General features: G+C 41.8%; 1 protein-coding gene across 2 annotated transcripts in view; it reads right to left on the bottom strand.

The window, feature by feature from the left end:
• Positions 1-5,625: 5,625 nt before the first annotated feature.
• Positions 5,626-13,801, bottom strand: part of col5a3a (collagen, type V, alpha 3a) — a 45,654-nt gene continuing 37,478 nt past the window's right edge. For both annotated transcript variants that reach the window (XM_034712347.1, XM_034712348.1), the window contains 20 exons: positions 13,130-13,183; positions 11,455-11,508; positions 11,286-11,339; positions 11,089-11,196; positions 10,932-10,985; positions 10,798-10,851; positions 10,580-10,633; positions 10,417-10,470; positions 10,217-10,324; positions 9,978-10,031; positions 9,836-9,889; positions 9,640-9,747; positions 9,497-9,550; positions 8,758-8,793; positions 8,251-8,304; positions 7,849-8,149; positions 7,530-7,642; positions 7,325-7,393; positions 6,334-6,567; positions 5,626-6,141 (listed from right to left, as the gene is read on the bottom strand). In XM_034712347.1, the coding sequence (XP_034568238.1) occupies positions 5,998-6,141; positions 6,334-6,567; positions 7,325-7,393; positions 7,530-7,642; positions 7,849-8,149; positions 8,251-8,304; positions 8,758-8,793; positions 9,497-9,550; positions 9,640-9,747; positions 9,836-9,889; positions 9,978-10,031; positions 10,217-10,324; positions 10,417-10,470; positions 10,580-10,633; positions 10,798-10,851; positions 10,932-10,985; positions 11,089-11,196; positions 11,286-11,339; positions 11,455-11,508; positions 13,130-13,183 (1,815 nt within the window). In that variant the 3' untranslated portion in view covers positions 5,626-5,997. The remainder of the gene's footprint in view (positions 6,142-6,333; positions 6,568-7,324; positions 7,394-7,529; positions 7,643-7,848; positions 8,150-8,250; positions 8,305-8,757; positions 8,794-9,496; positions 9,551-9,639; positions 9,748-9,835; positions 9,890-9,977; positions 10,032-10,216; positions 10,325-10,416; positions 10,471-10,579; positions 10,634-10,797; positions 10,852-10,931; positions 10,986-11,088; positions 11,197-11,285; positions 11,340-11,454; positions 11,509-13,129; positions 13,184-13,801) is intronic.

Raw genomic sequence — 13,801 nt, 5'->3', positions numbered from 1 at the left:
GATTACTTTGGCTGTCAGGGAGAGCTTGCAGGCAACTCATTCCTCCTTCTACCAGGGACTAAGTTAAGTGAGGATAGCATGGCGGTAGTGGTTGTGGTGGTGGATGCTGAGAGCTGCAGCAGACGGCAAATTAGGAGTGGGCTGTTTGTGTGTTGGAGGTGGCAGGGGTGTTGTCAAGCTGTGCTTTTGAATCTGGGCTCTCAGTCTGCCTGATAATCATCTGACACTCACACACACACACATGGACTTGGTCTTCAGAATGGCCACATGCTCTGGTCAACTCCCTCAGGGATTTTATGGCCCTCTCCTTGCCTTAATGTTTTTTTTAAAACAGTTTAACTAATGTTAGCTTTGTCGATAAGTGCTTTTGATGGAAAACGTATCTGCGGAAATGATTCCCCCCACTATTCCGGAGATAAAGGAGCTGTGGATGGGACGTGGCAGGGGAGGCACTTGCATGCACACTAATAAGAGCAGCCCTGTTCAGCTGCAAATGTTCAGCGTTTCACACACCCACACAGACATATATGCAGGCCAATGCATCAAGGAACAAGCACAAGCTAGACATGATCCAAGTTATCCCCCGCCACACGTACAGAGCAAGATGCTAACCTGAAAGCAGCTTGTGCACTCACACACACATCAGTGGCGTGGGAAATAATGTGTGCTGTTATCTGCTCTGGCAGAACAGCCGGGTTTTCGTGGGGATGTGTTCAGACCAAGGGAACGTCCCTGTACACACTAAAACGTAGATATTCCCACTGCTTCTCTCTGTTTAATCTGAATGTCCTTTTAATTTTCTCATTTCTCACTGTGACGTTGTGACACGCTCAGCTTCATTACAATCAATGTCACAGGAGGGGAGCTGAGGGCAAAGAAAACTACAGAGGGAGTATATGAGGAAGACAAGACAGTTCAGAAAACAACAAAGAAACATTTCAAATATTTTCAAATCCAGAATAATCAGACAGAAATGTGAAAAGAGCAGGAGAGAACAGAGAAGGAGATGGAATAAGAGAGACAATTTTGTTTCAAATATGCAGCATCTGAGGATCCTCCTGCCTGTTGCTTACACTAATGGACTGCCGAGCCTAAAAGTAGCTTATCATTCCAAGTGAAGACCAACAGCTCTGTTCAAAGCCTTGGTAAAAGAAGATTGAACAGCAATGCAGAGTGGCTTTGAAATTACAGCAAACATTTTCAAACCAATACATTGTAGCTTTCAAAGTTTATAATCTGTATCTATTTATCATAGATGATGTTCTCAGATGACAGAGCATCAGATTTGGTGTGTCATAGGTGGATTTACATTTACATTATTTGCTATTCCAAATAAAATCGTTCCGGAAAAAATCTCACCCGCCAATATGACATTGTACCGCACCATACAGGACATTGAGGTCGTTCAGTTGTTGTGCAGATTAGTAGCTTTAGGAGTCATCTTATCATCACTACAAAACGGATCTTTATTACTTCTGGGGACAACACAGAGGGGAAGGCAAGAAGCTAATCATTTTTTTTGGAGGGATCATTGTTTCTCCTGGACCCTCTTTTCATTTCATGATCAGTTTCAAACCACCATGTTGCTTCAAAGTGTTCAGATAGATGAGAAAAAGCATGCGCAAAACATCTGCCAACAGAATAAATGGCTTTTTAATGTATAAAGAAAATAAATATACCACCCCATATAATGCTGCCTAAAATTCCAATCCGCAGTTTTATTCTGATTTAAGTGTTTATATATGTCATTTTTGTTCCAATTGGCCATTCCTCCAATTCTAATCTGATTAGCAGGTGTCATGTAAACCCACCTAATGCCAGATACAGCGGAAGAGATACTGCAAAGATTGTACAACAGTCTAGTTACTATTAAAAGACAAAGGAATAATGGGACAGTGTCTTCAAAAGACCATGCCCCCAATTATCTACACAAAGTCCAGCAATCCTTTCTGTTTGGTATAAAAACTCAACTTTTTAAGCTCCACTTACATAAAATGTTGGCTATGCTGTGAAAAATTGTGCTTTTTTCAAAGAAAGACATAAGAAAAAAGTTGTAAGTGAACCACCAGCTTGTGATCCCTGATATGAGAATTAGAGAAAAAAATGCATCAATTTGGATCATTTTATTTCTTTTTGCTCTGAATTTATTTGACAGAGATCAATCCAGCTTTGTTTTATGTTTGGTGAATGTTCATAGTTGTGAATATATACCAACACTTTCATGTGGGGGCCCACAGTATTTCTATGGGATTTCAACAAGCTTCAAACAACTGAGCTCCAGGATCAGCAGGATGAAGGATCTTCTTGATGCTTTCTTCAAGCTGGTTTATCTGTGTCCACTGCAGAGACTGTGTACCAAAATCCAAATGATTTTCATGTTCGACCATTCAATTCTGAGGGTTCATTCTCGTTAGGGATGTCAATTAATCGATTATCGATTAATTGTTATAAAGAACTTACTTGAACCTATTTTTTTGTTTTGATTTTACTATCAAGTGGAACAAACATCATGTGGTCTCATATTTCGTTCAGCTATCAGGGAATTGTTTTAAGTTTAAAGCATGTTTCGATGTGAATCAGCTGACTACAGGTGTTGTGCACAGCGGAGACGCTCAGCTCGGGGCTGCGGCTGAGTGACAGGTCTCTATGAGTGCTTTTTTTCTCTGCCGCCGGACTGATTATGACCCGGTTGCACTCCCGGCTGACACCTGACCACGTTCACATGCTTATTTTTCTCATTAAGAACGAGCAGACAGAAAACTGGACAAAGTGAGCAAAAAAAACCATTTGGCATTGTTTTTGACATGGAAAACGTTTACATTTTTTTTAATGATGCATCGATAATTGATCATTAACATATCCAAAAATTGATCATGATTGATACTTATATCCCTCATATATAACTCTATCTCAAGTCTTTCTGCTCTCAAGAGAAAATGTGGTGATAGCAGCACTGCACTTGAGCTATCGAACAAAGGTTGAACTCTCAGTTGAAGAAGAAATAGAGGACTTTGGAGACACAATGTCACGGACATGGTGGGCACTTGAGATTGGAATGTGAGCTCAGGAAAAGGGCACAGAAGTGTGGAAATACCATATTGATAGTCAGACTGCTCTTCTGCTTGATCATTATTCCGAGGTAGTGGGAACCGATGACCTTTCCTGGTCGAGAGCTTAGTGTGGTTAAAATTCAATTGAGTGGAAGAGGAGAAAAAGGAGGAAAAAAAACATGGTAACCTTTATTCTGCCATTGACGCTAACCTTGAACATCAGGCCCCAAAGGGGATGAGCGCCTTGTACTTAAATGTGAGAGAGAATAGGCTTTAGATAGTGTGTGTACATGTACGTGTTGTGTGTGTGCTTGAGTCTGTGTGAACAGAGCAAAAAGCAATTATTGTGTGTTTGTGGTAGCAACAGAGATAAGTAGGCAGGGAGCGGGAGTGTGTGTAAACGGGTATGGTGAAATTGTTTTAAACACAAAGTCAGACACTGGTGAAAAATAAAGTAATCACTGGGACTTTTACTATTTACTTTTTGTCTTTTCTCTCTAACTCACATAAATATCCTTAAGAACAGCTCTTGCTACATCCACCAGGGCACATCTCCTCTGCTGCATTTTTTATCCCAAGCCTTTTTCCAGACCATCCTCTTCTCTGCCCCTCTGACTACTCCCCTCCTCCCCCATGAGGACTGAAACAGAGCTAATTGAAATAAATGAACTGGAGAGCAAATCAGAGTTGATTACATCGGCTGTGTGGGGATGCTGATTGCAAGCTTGTTGAGCGAATGTTGCAGAGCTTGTTTGTAATGAAGAGCCTTGTTTGTCTATTACACCCTGACTGGACTTTGAGAACGACTACATGCTCTCCTGGTCTTTGTTCAAACCCGCCCACATCGTTCTGGAGAGGAAAACACGAAGGATGACAGATTTCTTATTTATTTTAATTTATTGGTCAAATTTTGACAGATGCATTTGTTTTGCATACAGGCAAATGGTAACTGCTCATAAAGTCCTCAGAATAACTGTACACTATATAAAATTAGTACAACAAACACTATACACAGGAGGGGCAGCACAGGATTGGACAGAAGGAGGGGGGTTAATGACAGGATTGCTTAAATACTATGAAACAAATAGAACAGCAGGAGTTAATTGCAAAATGACAAGTACTGGATGGACCGTCCACTGTTTGAGTTGGAGGATGCAGACAGAGCAGAGCAGTGAGAAATGTCATTTGCTTAAAGGAAAATCAACAATAAAACAGAATTGCATACATTTGTTGTTTCAGTGATATTTCCCAGCTCTTTTTTTATTTGAAGAGTTCATTTAAGCCCATAGGCAGAAATAGACTGTCGTAGTAACTTCATTGAAAAGCAAATCCTGGAGCTGCTTCTCGGACGGTGAATAATAGAATAACACGGCACTATAATGGCACCCACGGTCATTTAACAGGGATGTGAGGACTAAGTCTGATTCACCGCTCTACATTTTAAATGGTAAATTGAATAAGGCAAAAACAAAAAATCCTAATGGATCAGTCCTCAAAATGTTTCCTGATGACATCAGTAACTCCAGTGTGGAGTAATTTGATGGTTCACAGTTGTCTGTATTTGTAGAAGGCAGACTTACTGTTTAAAGTCAGTGGAACAGCGAAATGTGAATTCAGTTTAAGAATGGATTTTCCCTTTAAAGCAACAACATTGCTCTGAACCATCCCTGCCCTCCTTTCACTGGCCCTGTGAAATTGGCACAATCAGCCAGAAGATGTGCAAAAAACACAGTAGACTAGTCCCAAGCCTCTGAGGGTGTTTTGTGCTGCTGAAAGAGCAATAACTCTCTCCCTCTCTCGCCCTATAATCCTGCCCACAGAGACACACAAACACAGTGACATAAAAAACAGAATCATCTTTAGCACCACTGAAGAGCAAATCATGTCAAACGCACAGCCACATAATTCTGTTCAAATTCCAACATATGAAAAAATAAAAGAGGAAAAAACCCTTTGAACAGGCCAGAGAAGTGAATACAGGTTATGTCAGCAGTTACAAAATGCTTTCAAGAGCTGCGTGATACGTCTCCTAGTATAAAGAACTGCAAGACTAGACTGGAGAACATTTTTAATCAGCATGCTATTAATTCTTGCCCTGAAATAGCCCTAACCTAGTTGCTGAGGTGTGTCACAGCAAGTAAATACCACAGTAGGAAGGATGTTAGTCTGACAGGACTGTAGTCCTTGGAAACATAGAGGGCTCAAAAAGCCCAAGGAGGGAGGCTGTCCAATAAAGGAAGCAACCTTATCCGTTCAAGTAAGTGTTGGGTTCAATAACTAGCTACGCCTATTGAATACTAATCAACGTAATTCACTGAGCAAACTGCAGTTGAAGGGTAAAAAGGACAATTTATCATTCCTGCACACAGGAAATTAATTACTTCGCTTGTGTGGAATTAATATGCTTGGCTAGTTCACAACTGCAATGCAACTGTCATTACTGTGAAATCTGAGCATGCAAATGAGTCAGACAACATCTCTGATTTACTTGTCATGGGCACATTAGGTAGCAACTAGTTCATCCATAGTCTGATGAGTCGCACTGATCCAACAGAACACAACAGCACACTATTCTTTTCTGTGATGGGACAGATTGGACTTGTTTATGTCAAGTGGTGCAATCCACATTATTCTAGAGAACACAGCACACTCAAACAGTGAGATAAAAAAAACACTTAAATACAATTAAATACATCTAACTGTAATGTTTCCCTTTGGTAAATGTGCTCTGTTCACACTGTTGCATGTCCTCATTCTTGACATTCTTCTCATTGTTGTAAAGCCATAGAACCTATTTCACTGGCTGTGGAAGAGTCTGAAATAACATACCACAAACCAACCACATACAGGAACAGAATATAATAAATATTACTGCAGTTTAAGTCCAGTTTTTCTCACTAAAACCCGCTGTCAAGGTCCTTATTTTTGGTTCTTTGTTGGTGTGATGTTAACCATTGAAGCAAACTCGTCCAACTTGGAATCCAAATTTCTGGTTACTGTTGCCAAAGTCTGCTGGAGCCACATCTATAATAGGCAGCAGCTCTGCCGTGGAGTCAATCTCCAGAACTGTCCTTTCCTGACCTTTGCGGGACTGAAAGAGAAAAATCAAAACTTTTGTTAGAATTAGCTTAGCTTAATTTGACCAAGTAGTTATCGCCAATTTCTGGCCTATTCAAGTGAGTTATTCAAGTGGCTACCTACTTATTATCAAAGTACCGCCATTGATAAACACATTAGTATCATTAGGCTCATTCTTATTCCCCTGGCATAATCCTGCACTGACCTGGCATCCATCATGCACTGCGCTGATGAAGGGGCTTTTGGCTTGTGTCAGCTCCTCGTCGTTGCTGCCCCTGAAGCGGAGGGCATGCTGGTAGGAGCGGGTGGTGCTGTCAAACCAGCCAGCTGAGTTCTGGCAGGTGTAGGTGAAGCTTTGCTTGGCCGTGGCACTCAGTAGTTTCAGGAAGGTTAGCTGAACTACATATACAGGGTTCCCATCCCTGTCATCGTAGGAGAACTAGACACAGACACAGGCATTCCATCAGCAGAGAAATATATTATATTTTACAGCCACAAGTTTAAAACAGAATATTCTATAAATCACAGAATATCTGTGATAATGCACAAGAACTGATTTTCTCTGAAAGATTAAGTCCCCAAAAACATGCCAGAGCCGATAATCTGTCAAAGAAAACATGACCTTCTAAATCTCCTGATATGTTCTTATACAGGGGTTTATGTAAGGAAGGGTCAAAAAGCTACCACAGCTTTTCTTCAGAATTAAAAACAGAGAACATTAAAGGAAAAACGTATAAGATTCAAGGGCTCAGAGTGAGAAATTCAGGATATTGCAGTTGTGCTGGCAGCTCCCTGGTTATCTGAGAGGGTTATGAGACATCTGATCAGGTGCACATGAAAGGCCAGCGCTCTGAGTGTGCTGCCCTGAATGCGAGTCGATGAGACAGAGCTGCTTTGTGTGAGTCATCCGGACTGCTGAAATCAGCTGCTGGCAACATCAAATCAGCTCTCTTTTTTGCAAATGATTGAATATATTAATACTGAATTATAAGACATGCAAATTGACAAATAAACAAAATACACTCACATGCTGTCATTTGCACATGGATGGACAAACACTCTTAGAAATGCTAAATACTAAACCACGAGCATGAATATCATTCACAATTAAGATGAGTAATGCAGCTGAGAACTGGCTGGCATTTGGAGCCAGCTGAGAGTAATGGTAGGATGTAAGCTTTTTTTACACTCTGTACCTGCTTTCCTTTCCTGTACTGGCTGTACCAGCTTCCTGGCTTCTCTTTGTTCCAGGCTGCTAATTTCACCTATGCACACAGCAGGAGAGAGAGAGGATGCTTAGTCAAATTTAGGGCTCGAGGGATAGAGGGAGTGATCTGTGCTCTGATATGATATGACGATGTCGGCTTTGTAAAGGCTGACAGTGGGAGATTGGAGACTCACCATCTCAATCCTCTTGTCAGGGTAGAGACATGTTTCTCCATCAGCTGTGAAGTTACAGTAGACCTTGATGGAGTCTCGGTGACAGCCCTGGTTAGGATCAATCCAGTAGTCCCCTTCAGAGTGCACAGAGAAAAGACATCAATCAAGTAGCAGATGTGGATAAAATGAAGACATCTAGGGTAACAAGATGATCGCATGCAGCTTAAACAATGACAAAAAAGAAAAACGCAAAAAAAGTTGCATAAAGGCAATGGATGCTGATTTGTGATGTTTAAAGATGTTAAAATAGGCATTAATTAAGAAACATGTATTTGCTTACCATCTTTATAGCTGGGCTGGACCATCATGAGCTCCTTGCAGGTCCGAGCAGGACTTTCAAAAGTTCCTAGGGGTCTCCTCATGACCTCCACATCGGTTTTCATGGAAGATAGGATGGCAAAGACTTCTTCCATTCCTTCAGCATCCTCCAGAGGCTGATCTCCCTGTAGAAGCTCCTCCATATCCAGTTCTACGTCCTCCTCCCTGGGTGGAGCTACTTCTCTGTCCTTATCAGAGTTTCTACGTTTCTTCCGTTTGCCCTCCCTCATGGGCAGGGGCTGAATCATTGTTGCAGGGGGTCCCTGAAGGGAGAGCAAGAGAGGTGAGAAAGAGGTGAAAGGGAAAGGAAGAGAATGAAAATGGCACTGACAGGGTCATGATTCAAATCATTGGCTGTACTCACTGGGGGTCCTGGGGGGCCAGCACGGCCTGTATCTCCTCTGGGACCAACACCACCCTGGGAGTAGGGAAAGACAAAACTTTGTGTCAAATTGATCTCACCTGGAGCCCCTCTCACACCACTTGGCTAAATCCCAGCTTTATCCAGCAGATATTGCCAGCGCTTTATAGGATTATCCAGCTATGTGCATCAGCACTCTGTGGTCAAAGCCGTGGCTCTCAAGACACACTGTAGTCGTCCTAACATCACACACACCCTAAAACTAAATCCTATTAAAAAAGCCCAATGGAAAAATCTTTCAGAAGGGAAGCGTGGCTGTACAGCAGGCTTTTAGTTCCAAAGACATGCAGTAAACACCAAACAGCATTATGATTATGGAGCATGCTACATTTAAGCCAACAAACCCACTTTTCCTCTCTTCTCTAGCATATGTTCTTAGCAGCTGCTACACAGGCTGAGATGTGAGCACTGCAATGGCAGAGAGTAAACAAGACAGATGAGTGGACTCACCAGTTCTCCCTTCGATCCTTTCTCACCAGCCGCACCCTGGAGGTAAAGAGGAGGAGATGATGAGCAAATCTTAGAACTCAAGTAGGAACTGCTTATCAGGTATTCATCGGGAACATAGATACCTGCTTAAGGACATGCCTGGAGATCACTACTGTAATGTGTTATAACATAATAACACATGGACTGAACAGAAACAAGGCTCTCTGGCTAAGATTGACTCTTTGGCCAAATCTTAGAGGTCCCACTCTTGAATAACTTTTTGTTAAGTAATCATTGAGTACCACTGATGTGGCCAGTGTGCAACAAAGTTATGATACAATAGCATAATTATACTTGGTGATGGATTTATCAATTAAGTAACAATATCTAAAAGCTCAACTGCCTGTTTGTTACTCTTTCCACACACTTTTGCAACTCTGTCAAATATCTGCTGCATCCTTGAAAACCTTGTAGTCCTGACTCAGATGGCATACATGAACAAAATGTAGAATACCATAGGTGTATATTTCACATGTTGTTGTGCAGACACTGATGTAGAGAGAATTTAAGCACACATTTATGTCAGATAATATTACCTCTTCTTCGTTTTCTTTGAGGCTTTGTAAAGAGGTGCATTAATGAATCATGTTCTGAGATGATACTACGCATGCCAATGAATAGTAAGGTTGCTGATAACACAATTATTTATTCATTAGCCATAGGAAAACATGTTTTTTATTAGAGCAGCTGTATAACTTACTGACAGTCCAGGTGGTCCTAGTGGGCCAGTGGGACCTGGTTGTCCTGTCACACCCTTGATTTAAAAACAAACATATGTTGTAAGTAAAAGACCTAAACATGTGTAGGAATGAATCAGACTCATCGTTGTGTAGACATGTGTACCTCATCTCCTTTAGGCCCTTGTGTGCCCTGGTTCCCTGGCAGACCTCTGTCTCCCTTCTCACCAGGTTCTCCAGGGGGTCCAATTAGACCGATCAGCCCACCGTGACCCTGCAGACAGAGACATGCTTCATGACATTTGATTCACAGGGTTTAAACTGGGACAGTGAGTTTCCTCTGTCATAGGCTTAGCACTTACTTTGTCTCCCTTATTTCCAGGGTCTCCTTTTAATCCTGCAAGTCCTAGCGGTCCCTGTTCACAGTGTCACATGTATAAGTACAATTTAAATCCCCTCTTTCATTAGGTAGGCTCTGTTAATAGTCAAATATTAGACTCTTACTAGTGGTCCTGGTGGTCCAGTTTGTCCTGGTGGACCATTTAACCCTTGCTCCCCCTGAAAATAGAACATAATTAAGATGTACCGTTACAGCAGACTTAAATAATGTTTTAACATGATTAAATATTGTGTGTTCTTTTAAATGGTGTTGCTTTCGACTGAACAGGGACAGCTTCAGTATTTATGTAGCTTATATAAAGCTTCTCTGTCACAACAGGATCTTTTAAAATGTTAATACTTACAGCAGGACCAGGGATGCCACGGAAGCCTTCTGGTCCAGACCTCCCTGGCTGCCCCTGAGGTCCCACTGGGCCCGTCTTACCCACTGGACCCAGGGTTCCTTGGCCGCCCTGGAGAGTGATGTGACAGACGAAGACAGCCAAACATTAGACGCGAAGCAGGAAAAAAAAGACACTTAACACAACAATGTGACAGTCCTTACCTTGGCTCCCTTCATGCCCTGCTTCCCTTCTTTCCCTGCAGCACCTATATGACCCTGTGAATGAGAGTGGCAATGAAGCTGAGAAACCGACCACTTTGTTACATGCATACAGAAATACTGTGCATATGCATGAACACACGTGAACACAAAATGTAAAGCCTACCCTCCGTCCAGGAGGACCTGAAGGACCGGGCTCTCCAGAGGCTCCTGCAGGTCCCTGTACCGACCGAATAAAGACTTGAGTTAAACAGAACTCTAGTAGAGTCATATCAACAGAGATAATGATTAGTTAGCAAAACTATCCGGTGTGTCACAAAGGAGACCTCATCTTGGTCAGGTAATCATTGGAATCCTGTCAGTGTAAGAAAAAGAACTACTTACTGCTTTGCCAGTTTCTCCATTGTCTCCTTTAGGTCCTGGTCCTCCATCCACACCCTAGATGAAAAATGTAGGAATTAAAAAAGAAAGAATAACTTTTAATACATTTTTAAAACAATCAAATCCACTATTCTCACATTAACGCCAGCTTCTCCAGGTGGTCCCACATCCCCGGGGAATCCAATAGGGCCCTATATTTACAAGCAGTGAGTTAGAAACTATCATATGTATGAAATGACATTAAGAAAATGACTGAAAGTAAAAAACCACTGATCCAGAGAAATGGAGACTCACATGGTGGCCTTTGGGTCCATCCTCTCCTGGTGTTCCTCTGGGTCCTGGAGGCCCTGCTGCACCAGGAGGGCCAGTGTCACCCTTCTCCCCTAAATCGCCTTTGGGACCCTGGGACATGAACATATGAAATAACAACCAATGAGAGGTTGACGAGAGACAGTGCAAAAGAAAGGAAAGATGGTGAAAGCATAACTCACAGCAATGCCAGTCTCTCCAGGTGACCCTGGGTTTCCAGCCTCTCCATCCTCACCCTGATAGATGAGAAACATTCAGTAACATGAAAACATCACACACACACAAAAACATGACCATACAACTTTAAGTGCACATTCACACATTGTGTAGTGGCTAATAGAAAATGCTGACCTTCTCTCCAACAATTCCAGGCTGGCCAACTCCTCCTGGCAGCCCAGGTACACCCTGCAGCAGAGAGAGAGAGAGAGAGAGAGAGAGAGAGAGAGAGAGAGAGAGAGAGAGAGAGAGAGAGAGAGAGAGAGAGAGAGAGAGAGAGAGAGAGAGAGAGAGAGAGAGAGAGAGAGAGAGAGAGAGAGAGAGAGAGAGAGAGTAGCTAAAACCAAAATATCATGGAACAAGGGCAAGTCTGAAATATTCATCCAATTCTTTTAGAATCAAGTTCAAGGTGCAGATTTTTTCTCTCGTTGTTGTTTGTCAGCACTTCTGCTCACAGAATACTGTAACTGGAACCGAATAATCACAACACAAGGAGAAATACTGAGTGTCAGGTTTGCTCAGTGGACGGTGTGTGAGTCACACAGTAGGGTGGGAGCTATTTCCCCTCGCTCAGTCATTTAATTTGTTTGCTTGTGAACGTGTATGTGTGCATACATGGCGGTGTGCATGCATGTGTGTCAGTGTTTTGGGCTTTGTGTTTCAGTTGAAACCCAGTAAAAGCATGTTTTTCGCTAGAGTGCACAAACATGAGAGCTGAGTACAGCCACACACTACTACTGAGCTCCTGCTGTCAACTTCTTCCCTCACATCAGCCAGCCTGCCCCATTTTGCTCTTTTCCGCTATTTCTGTATCAATCCATTTATGTATACCACTATCTCCACTCAGCTGTGTTTCCATGCGTCCTGTGATGGAGCACTAGCGTGGCTCATACAGATTCTGCAGCATGCTGCTAAATAATTGACCACTGTGAGAGACTGTAGAGAGACGGCCATTACAAGAGGTAAATATAACTGCCTCTGATGATAGTCTTTTACTTCTTAATGATTCATGGAGCAGTAAATATAACTCTCTTACTGGGATTATATTCTTATACTGTTTAATAATTCAACTTTCAAAGCCAGAAGAAGGTCTGTGGCAAGACATGTTCATGAGAAGACTGCGTATGAAGATATAAAGGGCTGGAAAATTTCCAGTATCTTTATTGTGTGAGGATAAGCTGCTGTTCACTTTGAGGCTAGATAACACTCTATATTAAATGTGCACAAAGCCTTTGATTCCAAAGCTGATGCACCAACATGTTTTCTTTATGACTCACCAAGGCATGCTGCCATAATTACTTGACAATATCAGCACTCCAGTTTTCTCACAGGGTGTGAACAATTATAAATTTGCAAATGTAAAAGCCAGTTTTTAAAAACTGCAGAATAAAAAATAATAATAAAATAGGTTTGCTGAAGAGATGTTATTTCAAAAGACATCAGGAATCAACCTTGAATGAACCTCAAAGTTTCAAATCATTTATAATGAGATGACAATTTTAATACTATAAAAACAGATTATGCTGATAATCCTGATTAGTTATCAAATTAATTTGATCATGCTAGTACAACTAATCAAAGGCAGTTTTCTAAGTGTTTTTTATGCAAGTGTTTTGATAAAGATACAACAAATAATCACAACTTTGAAATAGAGTTTGAATGATAAGCTTGTTTGATTAAAGACAATAAAGGCTGTATTGTACCTTGTCGTAAAATTCACTTTCAACTTACAGCTTGTGTCATCTCTGTTATATGTCACTACAGTAATGCTCAAAAACACATCTCTGGTTAAAAAAGAATCAAACTGTACCTCTCCACCAATGGACCCCTGAGGGCCTCTTGGGCCATGCTGTCCTGGAGGCCCCTGTGAAGAAAAGATGAAATGTTTTCATTAGGATCCGGCGCAGGCAATAAAGAAATACTGCATCAATAAAACACAGAAAAACAAACTGAATATGAACTGGGGGTTGGCTGGCGCCTCTTATATTAAATGGAAGTTTGAATCAGCCCATGCTGGATGGCTTATGCAACGGCCCAAGTATTTCTGATCATTATCCTAGTGACATGATGAAGACACCCAGACAGGTCATTACCCTCAATATGACAGAGGCTCTGATTCTTTCTCCCCTTCACCCCACCCCCACCTCACATATTCACTCTTATTAATAAGAAACCTCTGGCCTGTGATGTGCGGGAACATATTCTCTCAGCCGCAGTGACGATATGTGATTTGACTTTTCTGTGCTGCTCAAAAGAGCACCAAGCAATTAATCCTAGCTGTGCTCGACTTCAGTTTCAGTTGAGTAGATGTTGAGCTGTGCTCTGAATCACTGAAGTCTTGGAGGGAATCTTGTGTTGTAGAGACACAGAGACAGAAACACAGACAATCTGCCCAGAGAGAGACTGTGTGGGACTGGAGGAAACACATATCCTTCTGGCAGAGAGATACTTGAGCATTAGAGGGGAGAATTCTGTGATCCGC

Source organism: Notolabrus celidotus, chromosome 20, assembly GCF_009762535.1.
Source record: "Notolabrus celidotus isolate fNotCel1 chromosome 20, fNotCel1.pri, whole genome shotgun sequence".
Lineage (NCBI taxonomy): Eukaryota > Metazoa > Chordata > Actinopteri > Labriformes > Labridae > Notolabrus > Notolabrus celidotus.
This window is presented reverse-complemented; position numbering and strand designations above follow the sequence as displayed.